This window comes from Chiloscyllium plagiosum, unplaced genomic scaffold, assembly GCF_037043375.1.
Source record: "Chiloscyllium plagiosum isolate Xiang-an unplaced genomic scaffold, Cpla_swu_hap1 HiC_scaffold_37, whole genome shotgun sequence".
NCBI classification, from domain to species: domain Eukaryota; kingdom Metazoa; phylum Chordata; class Chondrichthyes; order Orectolobiformes; family Hemiscylliidae; genus Chiloscyllium; species Chiloscyllium plagiosum.
Window position 1 is genome coordinate 23,488,064 of NW_028270175.1, and position 22,698 is coordinate 23,510,761.

At 42.7% G+C, this 22,698-nt stretch overlaps 1 protein-coding gene across 1 annotated transcript in view; it reads right to left on the reverse strand.

Moving 5' to 3' along the window:
- Positions 1 to 14,963, reverse strand: part of sdf4 (stromal cell derived factor 4) — an 85,480-nt gene extending 70,517 nt beyond the window's left edge. The window contains exon 1 of the mRNA XM_043675817.2: positions 14,389 to 14,963. Within this exon, the coding sequence (XP_043531752.1) occupies positions 14,389 to 14,699 (311 nt within the window). The 5' untranslated portion in view covers positions 14,700 to 14,963. The remainder of the gene's footprint in view (positions 1 to 14,388) is intronic.
- Between the last annotated feature and the right edge of the window lie 7,735 nt (positions 14,964 to 22,698).

The following is a 22,698-nucleotide window of genomic DNA, read 5'->3' on the forward strand; positions in this document are numbered from 1 at the left end:
GGGGAATAGTAAAAAAAGTATTGGATAGATTAGCAGGCTATTAATCAGCATATTTTAACTGTGTCACGAACGCTTCTTTTGTTGAGAATAAGTCTCAGAGTGGAACTTGAAGCCAGAGATTCTGCTTCAGACACAGGAGTGTCTCCCAACGTGCCACAAGACTTCCAAGGGTAGGATTATTCCTTCATAATGAACATACATTAAAAAAGCAGGCAAGTATTCAGGATAAAGGCAGCAGTCTGGAAGGAAGTGATTTCCGTGTGCTTTTCAAAATCTATTTGCAGAATATGTCTTCCTACACCTATAAGGAGCAGGGTTCTTTGTAGCCAACAAGCCCAGAGAGAAAATTAAATTTAGAGTAACCAGATCCAACAGCAATAAAGTTACACTGCACCCAAGACGCTCCATACAAAGTGCGAGGAAATAAGAATTGATACCAAAGCTGCACAAAAGGAAATTGGGAATGGATAACATAGAACATTACCGCACAGTACAGTCCCTTCGGCCCTCGATGTTGCACCACCCTGTGAAACCAATCTGATGCTCATCTAACTTACATTATTCCATTCTCGTTCATATGTCTATCCAAGACTATTTAAATGCCCTTAAAGTTGACGAGTCTACGACAATTGCAGGCAGTGCATTCCACGCCCCTACTACTCGGAGGAAAGATACGACTTCTGACATCTGTCCTATATCTATCACCCCTCAATTTAAAGCTATGTCCCCTCGTGCTAGCCATCGCTTTCAGAGGAAAAAGGCTCTCACGGTCCAACCTATCTAACCCTTTAATTATCTTATATGCCTCAATTAAGTCACCTCTCAACCTTCTCTCTAACGAAAACAGCCATATGTCCCTCAGCCTTTCCTCATAAGATCTTCCCTCCATACCAGGCAACATCCTGGTAAATCTCCTCTAAAACCTTTCCAAAGCTTCCACATCCTTCCTATAATGCAGTGACCAGAACTGTACGCAATACTCCCAGTGCGGTTGCACCAGAGTTTTGTACAGCTGCAGCATGATCTCATGGTTCCGAAACTCAATCCCTCTACCAATAAAATCTCACACACCATATACCTTTTTAACAACCCTATCAACCTGGATGACAACTTTCAAGGATCTATGTACCTGGTCACCGAGATCTCTCTTGCTCATCTACACTGCCAAGAATCTTATTACCCAGTACTCTGCATTCCTGTTACTCCTTCCAAAGTGAATCACCTCACACTTCTCCACATTAAACTCCATTTGCCATCTCTCAGCCCAGCTCTGCAGTTTTTCTATGTCCCTCTAACCTACATCATCATTCATCACTGTCCACAACTCTACCAACCTTAGTGTCATCCGCACATTTACTAACCCACCCTTCTATGCCCTCATCCAGGTCTTTTATAAAAATGACAAACAACAGTGGATCCAAAACAGATCCTTGCCGTACACCACTAGTAACTGAACTCCAGGATGAAAATTTCCCATCAACCACCACCTTCTGTCTTCTTTCAATTAGCCAATTTTTAATCCAAACCGCTAAATCATCCTCAATCCCATGCTTCCGTAGTTTGTGCAATAGCCTATGTGGAGAAACTTATCAAACGCCTTACTAAAATCCATATAAACCATACCAACCGCTTTACCCTCATCCACCTGTTTGGTCACCTTCTCAAAAGAACTCGAAGGTTTGTGAGGCACGACCTACCCTTCACAAAACCGTGTTGATTATTCCTAATCAACTTATTCCTTTCAAGATGATTGTAAATCCTCTCTCTTATAACCCTTTCCACCACTTTACCCACAATCGAAGTAAGGCTCACAGGTCTATAATTTCCAGGGTTCTCTCTACTCCCCTTCTTGAACAAGGGGACGACATTGGCTATCCTCCAATCTTGTAATACTATTCCTGTAGACAATGACAACAAAGATCAAAGCCAAAGGCTCTGCTATCTCCTCCCTGGCTTCCCAGAGAATCCAAGGATAATGAGGAAACTGGTGAAGTCTACATTGATGCCCTGGAGTTGAAGTGTTCTGCGGTGGAAGATGAGGCATGCTTCCTCCAGTGAATCCTTAGAAGTGCATAAAGACAGTAGGAGTATATGTAAGACAGAAATCAGGAGGGCAAGGAGACGACATGAGATAGCTTTGGCAAATAGAGTTAAGGACAATCCAAAGGGTTTTAACAAATACATTACAGACAAAAGGGTAACTAGGGAGAAAACATGGCCCCTCAAAGATCAGCAAGGCAGCCTTTGTGTGGAGCCGCAGGAGATGGGGAGATAATAAACAAGTACTTTGCATCAGTATTTACTGTGGAAAAGGACATGGAAGATATAAAATGTAGGGAAACAAATGGTGACATCTTGAAAAATGTCCATATTACAGAGAAGGAACTGCTGGATGCCTTGAAACACATAAAAGTGGATAAATCCCCAGACCTGATCAGGTGTACCCTAGAACTCTGTGGGAAGCTAGGGAAGTGATTGCTGGGCCTCTTGCTGAGATATTTATACCACTGATAGTCACATCTGAGGTGCCGGAAGCCTGGAGGTTGGCTAACATGGTGCCACTGTTTAAGAAGGACGGTAAAGACAAGTCAGGAAACTTTAGACCAGTGAGCCTGACATCAGTGGTGAGCAACCTGTTGGGGGGAATCCTGAGAAACAGGATGTACATGTATTTGGAAAGGAAAGGACTGATTAGGGATAGTCACCATGGTTTTGTGCGTGGGAAATCATGTCTCACTAACTTGATTGAGTTTTTGAAGAAGTAACAAAGAGGACTGATGAGGGCAGAGCGGTAGATATGATCTATATGGACTTCAGTAAGGCATTCAACAAGGCTCCCCATGGGAGACTGGTTAGCAAGGTTAGATCATATGGAATACACTGAGAACTCGCCATTTGGATACAGAACTGGCTCAAAGGTGGAAGACAGAGAGTGGTAGTAGAGGGTTGTTTTTCAGACTGGAGGCCTGTAACTAGTGGAGTGCCACAAGGATCTGTGCTGGGTCCCCTACTTTTCATCATTTATATAAATGATTTGGATGTGAGCATAAGAGGTACATTTAGTAAGTTTGCAGATGACACCAAAATTGGAGGCATAGTGCATAGCAAAGAAGATTACCTCAGATTACAATGGGATTTGATCAGATGGGCCATTGGGCTGAGGAGTTGCAGATGGAGTTTAATTTAGATAAATGTGAGGTGCTGCATTTTGAGAAAGCAAATCTTAGCAGGATGTATACACTTAATGGTAAGGTCCTAGGAAGTGTTGCTGAACAAAGAGACCTTGGAGTGCAGGTTCATAGCTCCTTGAAAGTGGAGTCACAAGGGGGCATAGCTTTAAATTAAGGGGGGGTAGGTATAGGACAGATGTTAGGGGTAGGTTCTTTACTCAGCGAGTCGTGAGTTCGTGGAATGCCCTGCCAGTAGCAGTGGTGGACTCTCCCTCATTATGGGCATTTAAGCGGGCATTGGATAGGCATATGGAGGATAGTGGGCTAGTGTAGGTTAGGTGGGCTTGGATCGGCACAACATCGAGGGCCGAAGGGCCTGTACTGCGCTGTATTCTTCTATGTTCTATGTAAATAGGATAATGAAGGCGGTGTTTAGTATGCTTTCCTTTATTGGTCAGAGTATTGAGTACAGAAGTTGGGAGGTCAGTTGTGGCTGTACAGGACATTGGTTAGGCCACTGTTGGAATATTACATACAATTCTGGTCTCCTTATCGGAAAGATGTTGTGAAACTTGAAAGAGTTCAGAAAATATTTACAAGAATGTTTCCAGGGTTGGAGGATTTGAGCTATAGGGAGAGGTTGAATATGCTGGGGCCATTTTCCGTGAAGCGTCGGAGGCTGAGGGGTGACCTTATAGAGGTTTACAAAATTATGAGGGACATGGATAGGATAAATAGATAGATAATCTTTTCCCTGGGGTCGGGGAGTCCAGAAGTAAAGGGCATAGGTTTAGGGTGACAGAGGAAAGATATAAAAGGGACCTAAGGGGTAACTTTTTCACGCAGAGGGCGGTACGTGTATGGAATGAGCTGGCAGAGGAAGTGGTGGAGGCTCGTACAACTGCAATATTTAAAAGGCATCTGGATGTGCATACGAATAGGAAGGGTTTGGAGAGATATGGGCCAGGTGCTGGCAGGTGGGACTAGAAGCTGCAATAACCATTCCTGACCCTGCTCTACCCATGTCTCTGAAGTGGCATGGACAAGTTGGACTGAAGGGTCTGTTTCCATGCTGTACATCTCTATGACTTCTCATGTCCCCTCCTGGCTCTTCTTTCCTGGCTAACTTGTAGCTCTCAAGTGCCCTAACTGAGCCTTCATGTCTCATCCTAACCTAAGTATTTTTCTTCCGCTGGACAAGATATTCAACTTCCTTAGTAAACCACGGCTCCCGTGCTCAACAACTTCCTCCCTGCCTGACCAGTACGTACTTATCAAGAACACGCAGTAGATGAATCTCGAATAAGCTCCACATTTCAATTGTCCCCATCGCCTGCAGTTTCCTTCCCCATCCTATGCATCCTAAATCTTGCCTAATCGCATCGTAATTGCCTTCCCCCAGCTGTTGCTCTTGCCCTGCAGTATATATCTATCCCTTTCCATCACTACAGTAAACATAACCGAGTTGTGGTTACTATCACCAAAGTGCTCACCTATCACCAAATCTAACACCTGGCCAGGTTCATTACCTAGTACCAAATCTAATGTGGCTTCGCCCCTTGTCAACATACTGTGTCAGGAAACCTTCCTGCACACAGTAGACAAAAACTGACCCATCTAAAGTACTTGAACTGTAGTATTCCCTGTCAATATTTGGAAAGTTAAAGTTCCTCATAACAACTATCCTGTCACTCTCGCTCCTATGGATGATCATCTTTGCTATCCTATCCTCTACATCTCTAGAACTATTCAGAGGTCTATAGAAAACTCCCAACAGGGTAACCTCTCCTTCACTGTTTCTAATCTCAGCCCACACTACCTCAGTAGACCAGACCTCAAACATCCTTTCTGCAACCATAATACTGTCCTTCACTAACAATGCCATACCACCCCCCCTCTTTTACCATTTTCTCTGTTCTTACTGAAACATCTAAATCCCAGAAGCTGCGATAACCATTCCTGTCCCTGTTCTACCCATGTCTCTGAAGTGGCCACAACATTGAAATCCCTGGTACCAACCCATGCTGCAAGTCCACCCACCTTATTCCAGATGCTCCTGACCTTGAAGTAGACACACTTCGAACCAACTTCTTGCGACTTTGAAACCTTCGTTCTGACCTCACTACTCTCAACCTCCTGTATACTTGAACTGCAATTTTGGTTCCCATTCCCCTGCTGAATTAGTTTAAACCCACCTGAAGAGCATTAGCAAATGTGTCCCCCAGGATATTGGTTCAGGTGAAGACTGTCCTGTTTGTAGAGGTCCCACCTACCCCAGAAAAAGCCCCAAAATATCCAGGAACCCAAAACCCTCCCTCCTGCACCATCCCTGTAACCACATGTTCAACTCCTCTTTCTTCCTATTCTCGACTCGCTAGCACGTGGCACGGGCAACAAACCAGAGATAATAACTGTTCTAGCTCTAAGCTTCCACCCTCGCTCCCTGAATTTCTGCCTTAAATCCCCATCTCTCTGCCTACCTATGTCATTGGTGCCTACATGGACCACAAATTGGGGCTGCTCCCCTCCCCCTCAAGGATCCCGAAAACACAATTAGAGACATCACTAACCCTGGCACCTGGGAAGCAACACACCAACCTGGAATCACAGGAATGAGGAATTTGAGATGGAGTTGTTTGGCAGTTGGATGAGGAATAGTGAAGCCATGAAGATGAGAATGTTAAATGTAAGGTGTTGAACAACAAGATGCACACAAGTAAAGGAGAAGGTCTTTGTGTATGATCAGACAAGCAGCAGACTTTTTGATCAGTGTCTCTCTCATTCCCACAGAACCTCCTATCTGTCCCCCAAATTATGGAGTACCCAATGATTAATACTCTGCTCGTCTCTCCCCTTCCCTTCTGAGCAACAGGGGCAGTCATTGTGCCAGAGACCTGTATTCCATGGCTTATCCCTGGTGAGTAGTATCCAAAACGGTATACTTGTTGTTGAGGGGAACAGCTACAGGGGATCCTTGTACTGCCTGCCAGTTCCCTTTCCATCCATAACAGTAAATCATCAACCTTCTTTTACCTTAGGAGTGACTACCTTCCTTTAGCTCCTCTCAATAACCCCTCTGCCTCCTAAATTATCCAAAGTTCATCCAGCTAATGCTGTTTGGGAGGAGCTGGAGTTGGGTGTACTTCCTGCAGATGCAATCCACTCATTCTTTGTAATTTGATCAGTACACGATCTTGGGTGAATAGCAGGCAAGAAGATCCTCAAAGAAAAACTCAATCTAGTCAGATGACTTAATCACAAAAATGAAGCCCAACAAGTTGGTTTACTGCAGTTGTTTCTAAACTTAACATTGCAATCACCCTATTTTCTCAAATACTGACCAAAGTATTACTAAATGTCACTGTAATGAGAACATTTCTGCTCTGAAGCAAACTCAATTAGTTCTACATTCAGTGCAACATCGTCCTCCTACTTTCAAACCTCCATAAATCAAGAAGTCTGCTGCTTATCTGATCCTACACAAAGACCTTCTCCTTTACTGATGTGCACCTTGCCTGTTCAACACCTTACATTTAACATTCTCACCTTCATAACTTCAGGTTTCCTCATCTACCTGCCTAACAACCCCACCCCAAATTCCTCATTCCTGTGATTCCAGATTCTATACCTTACTCTGTTCCACCATCCTGTGGTGGCTGTGGCCTCAGTTACTTAGGTCCTACACATATGAAATTCCCTCCCTAAAATCTTGCGTCTTTTAAACTTCTTATATTCACTTCTACAAGGAATTAGTTTGTAACAGCCTCACAATGTTTTCTTCCTTGGCTCAACGTCCAGTTTTCAGATAAATCTTTGTTTTGCTACAGTTAAGTTACCTTTTAAGATGGGTGGTTGTTGTGGTTCTGTTTGCCGAGCTGGGAATTTGTGTTGCAGACATTTCATCCCCTGTCTAGGTGACATCCTCAGTGCTTGGGAGCGTCCTGTGAAGCACTTCTGTGATCTTTCCTCCGGCATTTGTAGTGGTTTGAATCTGCCGCTTCCGGTTGTCAGTTCCAGCTGTCCGCTGCAGTGGTCGGTATATTGGGTCCAGGTCGATGTGCTTATTGATTGAATCTGTGGATGAATGCCATGCCTCTAGGAATTCCCTGGCTGGTCCTATAATAGTAGTGTTGTCCCAGTCGAATTCATGTTGTTTGTCATCTGCGTGTGTGGCTACTAAGGATAGCTGGTCGTGTCGTTTTGTGGCTAGTTGGTGTTCATGGATGCGGATCGTTAGCTGTCTTCCTGTTTGTCCTATGTAGTGTTTTGTGCAGTCCTTGCATGGGATTTTGTGCACTATTTTAGTTTTGCTAATGCTGGGTATTGGGTCCTTCGTTCTGGTGAGTTGTTGTCTGAGAGTGGCTGTTGGTTTGTGCGCTGTTATGAGTCCTAGTGGTCGCAGTAGTCTGGCTGTCAGTTTGGAAATGCTCTTGATGTATGGTAACGTGGCTAGTCCTTTGGGTTGCGGCATGTCTTCATTCCGTTGCCCGACAATGGAATGAGGACATGCCGCAACCCAAAGGACTAGCCACACTACCATACATCAAGAGCATTTCCAAACTGACAGCCAGACTACTGCGACCACTAGGACTCATAACAGCACACAAACCAACAGCCACTCTCAGACAACAACTCACCAGAACGAAGGACCCAATACCCAGCATTAGCAAAACCAATGTAGTGTACAAAATCCCATGCAAGGACTGCACAAAACACTACATTGGACAAACAGCAAGACAGCTAACGATCTGCATCCATGAACACCAACTAGCCACAAAACGACACGACCAGCTATCCTTAGTAGCCACATACACAGATGACAAACAACATGCATTCGACTGGGACAACACTACTATTATAGGACAAGCCAAACAGAGAATAGCCAGGGAATTCCTAGAGGCATGGCACTCATCCACTGATTCAATCAATAAGCACATCGACCTGGACCCAATATACCGACCACTGCAGTGGTCAGCTGGAACTGACAACCGGAAGCGGCAGATTCAAACCACTACAAATGCTGGAGGAAAGATCACAGAAGCGCTTCACAGGAGGCTCCCAAGCACTGAGGATGTCACCTAGACAGGGGACGAAACGTCTGCAACACAAATTCCCAGCTCAGCGAACAGAACCACAACAACGAGCACCCGAGCTACAAATCTTCTCACAAACTTTGAAGATGGGTGGTCCTAGGCCCAACCATTTCCAGCTGTTGCAACCGTTAATTTCTCTGTATAACTTCAGAAGCGAGGACGATTGCTGGTGATTCACAATGTTCAGTACCAGTTGGAATTGCTCAGATAATGGGCTTGGATGCTCAAAGATCTAGATAAAATTCAGGCTTTGACTAATAAGTGGCAAGTAACATGAATGGCACACAAGTGCCAGGCAATAGGAAGCAAGTGTCGAGCCACTGCTTGACTTTCAAAGGAATTACTATTGGTGAATTACCAACCACCAATGTATTGGGAGTCAGCATTTGCTAAAACTTAACTCACCCAATTATATTAATTCTGTAGATACTAGAACAGGTCAGATCTGGAAATTATTTGGTCAGTAACTCATCTCCCAATTCCCTACAGCATATCCAACATCTGCAAGGTACAAGTCAAGTGTGCGTTGGGTCCATCCCACTTGCCTGGATGTCTGCAGCTCCAACACTCTCAAGGTGGTCAACACACCTCAGATAAAAGTAGTGCTCTTGATCACCACCTCATCCACCAACTTAAAAATTCATTCCCCCACCAGCAGCAATCTGGCTGGAGGGAGTACCTTCTGTAATGATGTTGTGTGAACTGCAGCACCTAACCAAGGCTGCTTTGACAGCACTGTTCAAATCTATTCCAACACTATATCAAAGATCAAGGGCAGCAGATATATGAAAACACCACCAGCTCCAAAGCTCCCCTCCAAATCACCCATCATTTTGCTTTGGAACTTCACTCTCATTAAAATCCTCTGAGCACTGGAGAATATCACCACATTACAGCAGTTCAAGATGACAGCTCACCACCAATGCTCTGTCTAGGATTCATTGTCATGCAGCAACCCTGAAGTCAACAAATAGATTGCACAGAAGTCAACCCCTTTAGGTTTAACTTCTATGCTGTGCAAACAAGGATTAAAGGTTATCAAAATAAATTGAACAGGTACCAAAACAACAAAAAGGTACATTCATCACCATCTGCTCAAAGGCCATTTGGAATGCCAATGAGTAACTCTCACCCAATGATGCATAAAACCAAATATTGTTTCCATACACTAAACTCACATTCTTCATATACTCACTGAACACTGGTGATAACTGTATAATTACTAACACAGTATAAACATCACAGACAGAATGCAAGCTACATCGGGATTAGGTACCAAACAAAGGTAATAAAATCTGGAGGATATCTACTGTGAAATTCTCAGCATAATGCGTCTGGGAAAATTAACAAACTGTGAAATTCATAACTAATCTTGGAGGAAATTGTGTGGGAGAGGTCACAGCACAGAAACCGATAAGTGGATATTTTAAGCGTGGCCTTACAGTAAGTCTGTAGTAGACAGTAGTGTAGGTTCTTTCTCGGTTGTATGTTTTATTGAGATAGGTCTCCTGATTAAGCCATAAGTATTAATTTAACCTGGAGCAGTGTTTTGCAGAGGAATAAGACAGTGCTATTTTCTGGGTCTGTAGATTGAAAGAAGCAAAAATGACCTTTAGCAGAGTGATACGCTCTTCTTGTTGAATGTGGGAGTTTAGGAAGAGTTTACCAGTTACTGAGGATTATATCTGCGATAAATGCCGTTGGTTCCAAATCCTATCAGATCGATTGGATCAGTTGGAGAGACAATTAAAGGCAATAAGGAATTTACAAGAGCAAGGGGCTATGATGGATGGCAGTTATAGGAAGGAGGAAAAATCGCAGATACAGTCACATAGATGGGTTAACTCCAGGAAAGGTAAGCGAGGTAGGCAGGTAGTGCAGGAGTCTTCTGTGGCTATCCAGATTTCAAACAAGTATGCAGTTTTGGAAAATTGTAGGGGGTGATGGATTCTCAGTGGAACGTAGCACGAACAGCCATGTTTCTGTATTGATACTAGCTGTAACGCAATGAGATGTACGTCAGGTTCCAAAAGATCGACTGTGTTAGAGGATTCTCTAATCAGAGGTACAGACAGACATTTCTGTGGCCAGCAGTGAAAAATCAGAATAGTGTGCTGCTTCCCTGGTGCCAGGATCAAGGGTGTCTCAGAGAGGGTACACACTGTTCTCAGGGGAAAGAGGAGCCAGCAGGAGGTCATTGTACACATTGGAACCAATAACACAAGAAGTGAAAAGGTTGAGATTCTGAAGGGAGATTAGCGAGTTAGGCAGGAATTTAAAAAGGATATCCTCAAGGGTAGTAATATCTGGATTACTCCCGGTTCTATGAGCTAGCGAGGGCAGGAATAGGAGGATAGAGTAGATGAATGCATGGCTGAGGAGCTGGTGTATGCGAGAAGCATTCACATTTTTTGATGATTGGAAGCTCTTTTGGGGTAGAAGTAACCTGAACAAGAAGGACAGATTGCACCTAAATTGGAAGGGGACTAATATATTTGCAGGAGGTGCACTTGAGCTGCTTGGAAGGATTTAAACTAGTAAGGGGTGTGCGCGTGTGCACGTGTGCACGTGGTGGGGGGCGGAGAACCCAGGGAGATAGTGAGGAAAGAGATCAATCTGAGACTGGTACAGCTGATAAATGAAATCAAACAGTCAGGGCAGGCAGGGCCAAAACAGAAAACAAGGTAGGACTGATCAATTAAACGGTATTTATTTCAATGCAAGAGGCCTAACAGCGAAGGCAGATGAACTGCGGGCATGGTTAGGAACATGGGACTGGGATATCATAGCAATTACAGAAACATGGCTCAGGAATGGGCAGGACTGGCAGCTTAATGTTCCAGGATATAAATGCTTCAGGAAGGATAGAAAGGGAGACAAGAGAGGAGGGGGAGTGGCATTTTTTATAAGGGATAGCATTACAGCTGTACTGAGGGAGGATATTCCCAGAAATACATCCAAGGAATTATTTGGGTGGAACTGAGAAATAAGGAAAGGATGATCATCTTATTGGGATTGTGTTATAGACCACCTAATAGTCAGCAGGAAATTGAGAAACAAATTTGTAAGGAGATCTCAGTTATCTGTAAGAATAATATGGTGGTTATGGGAAGGGATTTTAACTTTCCAAACACAGACTGGAACTGCCTTCATGTTAAGAGTTTAGATGAAAAGGAATTTGGTAAGTGTGTACAAGAAAATTTTCTGATTCAGTATGTGGATGTACCTACTAGAGAAGATGCAAAACTTGACTGACTCTAGGGAAGTTAAGGCAGAGCAGGTGACTGAGGTGACAGTGACCATTATTCCATTAGTTTTAAAATAGTGATGGAAAATGATAGACCAGATCTAAAAGTTGAAGTTCTAAATTGGAGAAAGGCCAATTTTGATGGTATTAGGCAAGAAGTTTCAAAAGCTAATTGGGGGCAGATGTTCACGGGTAAAGGGACGGTTGGAAAATAGGAAGCCTTCAGAAATTAGATAATGGGAGTCCAGAGACAGTATAATCCTGTTAGGGTGAAAGGAAAGGCTGGTAGGTATAGGGAATGCTGGATGACTAAAGAAATTGAGGGTTTGCTCAAGAAAAAGAAGGAAGCATATGTCAGGTATAGACAGGAGTGATTGAGTGAATCCTTAGAAGAGTATAAAGGAAGTAGGAGTATACTTAAGAGGGAAATCAGAAGGGCAAAAAGGGACATGAGATTGGATTGTCCTTAACTCTACTTGCCAAAGCTAAGGGTTTTTACAAATACATTACAGACAAAGGGTAACTAGGGAGAGAATAGGGCCCCTCAAAGATCAGCAGGGCAGCCTTTGTATGGAGCCGCAGAGATGGGGGAGATACTAAAAGAGTATTTTGCATCAGTATTTACTGTGGAAAAGGACATGGAAGATATACCATGTAGGGAAATAGATGGCGGCATCTTGAAAAATGCCCATATTACAGAGAAGGAAGTGCTGGATGTTTATAAACGCATAAACGTGAATAAATCCCCAGGACCTAATCAGGTGTACCCTAGAACTCTGTGGGAAGCTAGGGAAGTGACTGCTGGGCCTCTTGCTGAGATATTTGGATCATCGATAGTCACAGGTGAGATGCTGGAAGACTGGAGGTTGGCTAACATGGTTCCACTGTTTAAGAAGGGCGGTAAAGACAAGCCAGGGAATTAAAAACCAGTGAGCCTGACGTCAGTTGTGGGCAACTTGCTGGAGGGAATCCTGAGGGAGAGGATGTACATGTATTTGGAAAGGCAAGGATTGATTAGGAATAGTCAACATTGCTTTGTGCTTGGGAAATCTTGTCTCACAAACTTGATTGAGTCTTTTGAAGAAGTAACAAAGTGGATTGATGAGGGCAGAGTTGTAGATTGAACTATATAGACTTCAGTAAGGAGTTTGACAAGGTTCCCCAAGGTTAGATCTCCTGGAATACAGAAAGAACTAGCCATTTGGATACAGAACTGACTCAAAGGTAGAAGACTCAAAGGTGGTGGAGCAGGGTTGTTTTTCAGACTGCAGGCCTGTGACTAGTGGAATGCCACAAGGATCAGTGCTGGGTCCTCTACTTTTCTTCATTTATATAAATGATTTGGATGCGAGAAGATGTACAATTAGTTAGTTTGCAGATGACACCAAAATTAGTGGTGTAGTGGACATCGAAGGTTACCTCAGATGACAACAGGACCTTGATCAGATAGGCCAATGGGCTGAGAAGTGGCAGATGGAGTTTAATTTAGATAAATGTGAGGTGTTGCATTTTGGGAAAGCAAATCTTAGCAGGACTTATACACTTAATGGTAAAGTCCTAGGGAGAGTTGCTGAACAGAGACACCTTGAAGTGTAGGTTCATAGCTCCTTGAAAGTAGAGTCACAGTAGATAGGATAGTGAAGGTGTTTGGTATGCTTTCCTTTATTGGTCAGAGTATTGAGTACAGGAGTTGGGAGGTTAGTTGTGGCTGTACAGGACATTGGTTAGGCCACTGTTGGAATATTGCGTGCAATTCTGGTCTCTTTCCTATCGGAAAGATGTTGTGAAACTTGAAAGGGTTCAGAAACGATTTATAAGAATGTTGTCGTGGTTGGAGGATTTGAGCTACAGGCAGAGGTTGAATAGGCTGGGGCTGTTTTCCCTGGAGCTTCGGAGGCTGAGGGGTGACCTTATAGAGGTTTATAAAATTATGAGGGTCATGGACAGGATAAATAGACAAGGTATTTTCCCTGGGGTGTGGGAGTCCAGAACGAGAGGACATATGTTTAGGGTGAGAGGGGAAAGATATAAAAAGAGACCCAAGGGGCAACTTTTTCACACAGAGGGTGGTACGTGTATGCAATGAGCTGGCAGAGGAAGTGGTGGAGGCTAGTATAATTGCAACATTTAAAAGGCATCTGGATGTGTATATGAATAGGAGGGGTTTGGAGGGATATGGGCCAGATGCTGGTACGTGGGACTAGATTGGGTTGGGATTGACAAATTGGACTGAAGGGTCTGTTTCCATGCTGTACATCTCTATGATTCTAGACTGAACAACTTATATTTATAACGCACTGGAACATTCCAAGTTGCTTTGCAGGAACACATTGAAACGGAACTATTACACCAAAGCATTACACCACAAAAGGAGATATTGGTCAAGGGGCCCAAAAGAGGGACGTTTGAAGTGAAAGGGAGAGATGGTAGTGTGTTTGGAAAGATTTCCAGAGCTTTGAGCCTTGGCAACTGAAAGTGCAACAACCAAACAAGGTGCACTTAAAATTCAAAATGTTACAACAGAAAGATAAGTGCGCACATTTCTCAGATGTGGGTTTGGAGAAGAACGAAAGCCATGGTGGAACTTGAAAAGCAAATGAAAATTGTGCAATCAAGAATAATAAGTGTCACATTCTCTCGAATGACGTTCCTAATCTTGGTTCAAAGATCAGTGCCAAACATAAAGCATCAGCCCCACACAATTACTGTTAAAAATCTCATCCTAATTTTAGAAACAATTATCTACCAACTAGGCTAGGATTAAGCACCGACACTCGACTTTCTGAATTACTGTCTTTTTAAAAGTTATGGGCCCAGCCCCAAACTGTAGACAGTATGTCTCCCGCCGAAGAAATAAAATGCTGTCAACAATACTCACTTTTCAAAAATGGCAATGAGCTTCTTTCGGTTTCTGACGGGCTCGGAGTCCGCCTCAAACTCGTCCATCTCCTTGCCCAGGAAGACCTCCTGATGGAAATCCTTGTTCAGGATACCCCCCTTCTCCAGTTTGAGCCCGCTCAGGTGGTTCGGGGGTTGGATCTCGTTTTCATCCAGCCTGGCGCCCGGCTTCTCCCGCTTGACGGCCGAGTTGTTGGTCGGCCGGGCGTAGACATCGACCATCAGAAAGACGCAGAAGCCGCTCAGGTAAATGCTGGCGACGCTGCACAGCACCGACTTCCCCGAGGCCATGGTCAGAGCAACCGGGCCCGAAAACCCAAAGACCTCCCCCGCGCTGGTCCGCCAACTGCGTCAGCCTCAGGTACCTGTCACATCCCCCTCCTCACCTTCCCCCTTACAGCCGGGAAGGCGATGTCCTCCTATAACCCGCCGAGGTGGAGGGGAACGGGATCAGTGAGGGGTTGTCACCGTGCTCTCTATAGCCGGAGATCACTGACCAACCTCACCCCCCACGACACCGGGACATCAAACCTCCAGCTGCCCCCACCAGCAAAAACTCAACACCAACCCAGGAAGGAGGAAATACCGGCCCGACCAGGCAACGCCCACTCAGGCTCCCCCTAGCCTGGAGGACTGCCTTTACACCCTCCATCCGTGCCACGCTTTGATTGGTTGAAGGGTGCAGTAACAACAGGAGCTTGCATTTATGTCATGATTTGGAGGACTGGGATGTACAAAGTTAAAAATCACACAACACCAGGTTATAGTCCAACAGGTTTATTTGGAAGCACTAGCTTTCGGAGTACTGCTCCTTCCATATAAACCTGTTGGACTATAACCTGGTGTTGTGTGATTTTTAACTTTGCATTTATGTATCACCCTCGCAGTACTAGAACACCCTTTCCAAATTATTTTAACTTATTCATTCATGGTATGGGGAATATCGCTGGCGAGGGCAACATAGAGTCAACAGATTCGAAGTATTAACTTTGCTTTCTCTCCACAGATGCTGCCAGACCTGCTGAGTTTTTTCCAGCAATTTCGTTTTTGTTTCAGGTCTCCAGATTCCCAGTTCTCTGTTTTGCTTTATTTTAGAAACTGAGTGGGTTAAGGACACCCTCAATGTTGTTACCAACTTTCAGAATTTTGACCCAGCACAGTGTAAGAATGACCATGTAGTTCCCATGGTGTGGGTCTTGGAATCCCACAGTTGACGGTGCACCCATTGTTCAGGGGGTTCCTCAATTTATTATAGTTCTAGATGGAATGTACCAAATTGTTGAGTGTCTGGGTTAGGAGGAAAAAAAACTGGCTCTCCTTCTTTATTCACTTGCCCATTGTTTAGTTACAACGAAGGTTAATTTAAAAATAGATCCCTGTCCTGGTGAATACCCTTCTCTCAGACCCAAATGAACTTATGTTTCAAAAAAAGCAAATTAAATTAGGCTTTTCTTGAGTCAACAAAGAGTATATTTATTACTTACTATATATAAAAACAACTAGTGACACAACAGACAAGCACACAGGTTAGAAATAAGGGGTAATCCCAAAAAAATAAAAAGTTTAAAAAAATGCAGATTGTAGTCTGAATTGTTGACGGAATTGAACAAGGTTCTAACTGGGAGACATAACACAAAAGCACTATACTGTATATGTTAAATGCAATTCTCCTTTTCACATTACAATGAATTTCTTCATGCTTCCTCTTGTCATACAGCATGGTCTAACTCATCCATGCCAACAAGCTATCCCAATCTGACCTAGTCCCATTTGCCCCATATCTGTCTAAACCCTTCCTATTCCAGATGCCTTTTAAATGTTGTAAGTGTACCCACCTCCACCAGTTCCTCTGGCAGCTCATTCATAGATACCCTACCCTGTGTGAAAAAGTTACCCCTTGGGTCCCTTTTATATCTTTCCCCTCTCACCTTAAACAGATGGCCTCTAATTGTAGACTTCCCCACCCTAGGAAAAAGACTTTGGCTATTCACCCTAACCATGCCCCTAATGATTTTATAAACCTTTGTAAGGTTTTCCCCTCAGTCTCTGATGCTCGAGGGGAAAAAGCCCCAGCCTATTCAGCCTCTCACAATAGCTCAAATTCTCCAGTCATGGCAACATCCTTGTAAATCTTTTCTACATCCTCTCAAGTTTAAAAACATTCCTTTAGATGAAACTCTTGCTGGCTTGATTTTTCATCCACACTCAAATTGTCAATTCAGTTTCCTTGTTTAAATATTGTGTTCTTATGGGATAGTTCATTTTCCTTTAGTTTAAATACTTAATGTCGTTTTGGTCAATAAGTGCTATTCATATATCCCAACCAAAGCTGCCACCATATCAAAATATGCTAGATTTCTATGCAATGTTTGATTGATTAAGTGTCATATTTCATTATTTTGGTTGATCAGGTTATTATCTGTAACATGGAGAGTGTCTAAAGTCTCAATAGACCTTAGTCAGACCTTGATGAAGAATCCTTACCCTGCATATCAATGACTGAAATGTTACAAAGACTACCATATGATCATCCTTCTCCTTATAGATAATGGATAATAGTTCATTAAGGCAGGGCATAATTTTTGACCATATGTTGAATGATTTAGATAAACGATTGAATCTCCAAAAATGAGCTTCAGAACTAAACTGGTTTTACACACACACACACACGCACACCTTGCAAGCTTTCCATGCCTACAATTTATCTGACAGGAGTTCAAAGTTGTCAACAATAATGTCTGAGATGAAAATGTACCTCAGGATATGTAAGTACATCTAATTAAAAGTCTATAGTGCAAATTGAGTGAAGTTACATCTGAAAGCTTAGATATGTCAAAAAGGTATCTTCTCAGAATAGTCAAACTGTTTAAGATTATGTCACAATATCTGTGTGACATATAAATCTTCTGCAACTAATCTTCTCCCCTAATAGAATTGATACTTATACAAATATTTTCATAACCTTACAAAACCCCAAACTTTGCATTTCCAGCACAAAATGGAATATGAAATAATGTTAATCATGGAATGTTACAGTACAAAGGGAGGTCATTTGGCTTATCAAGCCTATGGTGGTTCATTATGAAATTCTCAATTAGTTCAACATCCTACTCTATTCCAATAACCTAGCAAATGGCTCCTTTTCAAACGCTACTCCAATTCCTCTTTAAAAGTCTGATTATGTCCTGGGAGCTGGGACTGTTGCCATTTTATGCCAGGTTGTTGGATGTCATTGTGGTGAAAGATCAGTATGCTCATTGCTATTTCCCACATTATGAATGAACTCGTATTGATTAAATAAGATCGCAAAGGAGAGTACAATCTTTAGTAACTTTGTGCCATCAGTTGGAGGAAACTTGCTTGAAAATCCACAATCCCATGACTTGGTATGCAGCATAAAATGGGACCAATTGCCTGAATTTTGGCAGGAGAAAGTGGTGGTAGTGTAGTTAAAGGAGAACCTGAAAGCTGGATTCAGACTCAGCGATATACAGATATCACTGAAGCAAATTAATGACCAGAATCAGCCATAGTATGCAGAAAGTCATTGGGGAAAGTTTGGATATAGATAATTAATGTGGCTGTGTACAATAAAAACCAATGGCAGCAAAGCAAGGAAGGTTCTGGCAGGATGAATTATTTAGTTAAAAATTGTATCCAGGTAGCTCAGCTCCCCATTCTTTGTCTATATTTTTCAAGGTTATCTTTAGCACTATTTAGTGTAGCTGCTTCCTTGTAAAATGTATACATAATTTTAACAATTCTAATAAGTCTTTGATACATCCTAAGATACCCTATTACTAATCCAACAAAATACTGGCTATGGTTTTTATAGCAAATAAACTGGGTATGTGTCTTTCCACACGCTCTCTTTTCTTCAGTCCAACATCCTTTCCTGTTTTCACCTACAAAATATAATTTCTAAATTATTTTCATATGGTTGAAACAAAAGCAGTGCATGTACATGTTATTTTTGTCTGCAAAGAACAGGAGCCTGTCATACAGTCGGAATTACACAGCATGGAAACAGACCCTGAGGTTCAACCAGTCCATGCCAATCATAATCCTAAAATAAACTAGTCACACCTGCCTGTACTTGGCCCATATCCCTCCAAACATTTCTTAATGTACATACTTAACAACTATTAAGAAATCTAGAAGTAAATCTATAAATAAGCCTCTAATCTCAGGAGCAGCTGCAAGATCTATGCTGCTCTCAGTCCACCAACCAGCAGAACAGATTACAGTATACTGCACATTGGAATTGGAACTAGTATCACTTTCAGTGGTAATCTCCTAGAAGCAGAGAATTTTTGTTAAAGTTGCTTCCACACCCAAGCAGGTTGATGATTTCCTCCAAAACAGGGGTCAAATCCTGGGAATGTCCATTATTTGCATCCACCTCCATCACCAGTTGGATTGTACTTGTACTGTGTGTTTGAAAATCTTTGAATTAGTATTATAATATGGTTTAGATTATATCTATCTTCATTTTTTATTAGTAAACCTTTCATTGGTAAAGTAAAATCCACAGCATCATGTGCTTATGCTTCAGCGAGAGACCACTTTGTGATTTGTTTTTGTTTTTACAATACAATCCATCAAGCAAGGGTTCTGTCAGAAATATGACATAATTAGTTGTAACATCAGCTGGTATCATAACATCAATCTTGTTGATTGGATAGATGGAGAAGTTCTATTTCTCTAAACCAATAGAGGAGAAAATTTATGGAGCACAAGTCATTGATAACCATGTAAAACAATTGGGGAACAAAAAAGCGAATTTATTTGGGCTCTCATGCATGTTATCGCCATGGGTTATGTTTTAATAACTGCATGCCATAAAAATGGCATTTTAATATGAAGACAGCAATCCAAATAGATTAGGTAGGACTGCAACCAGATCAGAGTTTGCAGACTCTGGGTAGCCATTTTGCCATATGAAATCCAACAAAGTATGGCAAAGTTAATTGATTCTGCACAAGTGAATCCATGGTTGAAAACAGCATGATGGCCATAGAGAAAAGTGATCATGAACTCATCAACCTCCCATGCTTTAATACATGTAGCTCTCAGCATACACAAGTTCACCGTACTACATCCAGATGACGATCTCGATAGATTGTCTGCGTAATTCCTTGCACATTCAGGATTAGCAAACAAAATGTTGTCTGATTACAGACTCAACTCAAAGGTAATAGCCATTCATTGGTTAAATTTCCCAGGGCAATCAAAGTCAAAGTCAATCTGCATGGTTCAATATTTAAATAAAGCCTGACAGTTAACTGTTAATGGATGCATTTTTTATGTTAATACTTCTACCCCCCACAGTACACTTTCCAACCAATCAACATTCTCCTCATATTCAGAATAAGTATTGTTTTTCCTTTGAATTAGTATTCCTGCAAGTCATCAAGTGTAAGACAAAAAGCAAGATACCAAGATGTGTATTCTTTTCAGGAAGTGTATAAATCAGTAAAAGCAGGCCCCAGTTAGGACAAGTGCATTCATAACTTACAAAGTGCAATCATATGTGCCTTTGTTGTACTTTTCAGTGTGTTTCCTCCTTCGAACTTTGGAGGGTCAATGGAACCAAAGTAATTTATCCTCCAGACTTAGATTGCTACAGATGGAAGCAAGAATGGTTGAAGAGAGTTGGAAACAAAGTCTCCTGGTTCAACATAGTAGGAATATTTTATGAGAAATTATTTACATTTTCATTGGACTATTAAGTTACAGAACAAAGATTTGTAACCTTTCACCAATGATCACTATCTTTCACAGAGCCAACTCCTGCAGGTCTGACCACCCATCCTGCTTGTATCCATTTCAAATACACAACCTGAATCTTCAATGAAGGGAAACATTGAATCAGACAAATGTAAAAATTTTGAACCAAGTCACTGGTAGAACCTTGAAAACCCCACCAACTTTTAGAACAAAATGTGATCGAGAAAAACCGAACACGCTGACCTGTGCTCACCTGCAAGGATTCAGATTAAGAACAGAAACTAGTTAAATATGGCTTTAAGAGGGAATAGGTCAATCAGGAAAGGGTCTAGGTTAGAGTGGTGCTGGAAAAGCACATCAGGTGAGGCAGCATCCGAGGAGCAGGAAAATCGATGCTTCAGATAAAGGCCCTTCATCAGGAATGAATAATTAGGAAAGGTACAGATGGGAAGCACAGGTTTGTGAATTTACCTTGTGGGAATTATAAAAGGCAGTATTTAGTGAAGAAAACATCAAGATGGAAAAGAGCCTCTGCCTCTCTCCTTGGTCAATTTCTGATTACGTACTCTGGAGTACAAATAATTGAAGCACCTGAATTGTTGGTTCAGCAATTCAAATTCTTGATCTTGCTGAATTTTTGTGCTTTTGGTACACTGACCCCCAGCCCCTTCTTAATTAAGCTCTCTGTGCAGGTTTTTTTAAAAATGCTGAATGAGTGCAATTAGTTAGAGACAAAAAAAAACTGCAGATGGTGGAATCCAAGGTGGACAAGCAGGAGGCTGGAAGAACACAGCAAGCCAAGGAGCATCAGGAGAAGTTAACATTTCAGGTGTAAACCTTCTTCAGGGCTTGTGTGTGTGTGTGTTGGTGGGGGTGGTGGTGTAAGGGGAGCTGCAGATAAAAGGGAGGGGGCTGGGAGAGCAGGGTGGGGAGGTAGAGATTGGTGAACACAGATATTAGGTATGACCTGGTTGGTTGATGGGAGGAATAAATCTAGTTGGTAGCAGGAAGGAAGGATCAATTGGAGGAATAGAAAGGAGGGAGAGGGGCTGGGAACAGAGTCGGGTGATGGGAAGAGAGGTTATTTGAAATTGGACAACTCAATTTTGAGTCCTGGGCAGCCTACAGTGCGAATGACTCAATATCAGAGTTCACCAATTTCAAATAAACTCCCTTCCCATCACCCGATTCCCTCCCTTCCATTCCTCTTATTGACCCTTCCTTTCAGCTACCAACTGGATGCATCCTCCCATCAACCAACCAGGTCATACCCTCGACTTGTGTTCATCAATCTCTACCACCCCAGCCCTCTCCCTTTAACTGCAGCTCCCCTTACACCTACTCCACTCCACTCCCCCCCCTCCCAAGTCCTGAAATGTTGACTTCTCTACTTCCTGATGCTGCCTGAATGAATGCAATTGGCTGGCAACAGAAGATCTGGTCAGATCACTGTTCATAAAAAAAAATGCTGCTGGCACTTCATAGAATCATAGAATTCCTACAGTGCAGGTGGAGACCATTCAGCCTAACGAGTCAGCACCAACCCTCCAAAGTGCATCCCCCCAGACCCGGTATCACCATATCCCATAATCCTACATTTACCATGACTAATCCATGTAATCTACACAAACGGGTGGCACGGTGGCTCAGTGGTTAGCACTGCTGCCTCACAGCACCAGGGTCCCAGGTTCAATTCCCGCCTCGGGCGACTGTGTGTGGAGTTTGCACATTCTCCCCGTGTCTGCGTGGGTTTCCCCCGTGTGCAGGTCAGGTGAATTGGCCATGCTAAATTGCCCATAGTGTTAGGTACATTAGTCAGTAAGTGTAGGGGAATGGGTCTGGGTGGGTTGCTCTTCGGAGGATCGGTGTGGACTAGTTGGGCTGAAGGAGCGGTTTCCACACTGTAGAGAATCTAATCTAATCTAATCCCTGAACACTATTGCCAATCCGCCTAACCTGCACAACTTGGGACTGTGGGAAGAAACCTGAGCACCCAGAGGAAACTCATGCAGACACTGGGGGAATGTGCAAACCCCACACAGATAGTTGCCAGAGGGTGGATTCGAACCTGGGTCTTGATGCTGTGAGGGAGTAATGATAATGATAACCACTGAGCCAACAAACTGCCTTAACTAGGATGCAACATTTGAAAGCCAAGAAATAAATGTTTTCTGGTCAAGTAAATAGCTGACAGGGTAAATCTGGGCAAAAAATTTTCAATTTCATGGTGATCTCTTAAAAGTTGCTATTACAGAAGGAAGGAAAATGGTTCTGAAGATAACCCCATCCTGTGTTAGCAGTATGGTGACAATTGCTGGATTAAGTTAATTTAGTCACTCTGCTTTGTCATGGTGATTGAAAACAAGGAAAAATGTTTGCTGATGCAGGGGCAGGTTTCCCCACTTTTGTGCACATTTCCATTGAGGCTGCACACATGAATCACAAATTTAAGTTGTAAACTTCAGTCCCCTCAGGAAGGTTTCATTTAATTCACATGATATTTCATTCTGAAATATCCATAAACAGCATCTAGGAACAAGAATTGGGTACAACTCTCTGG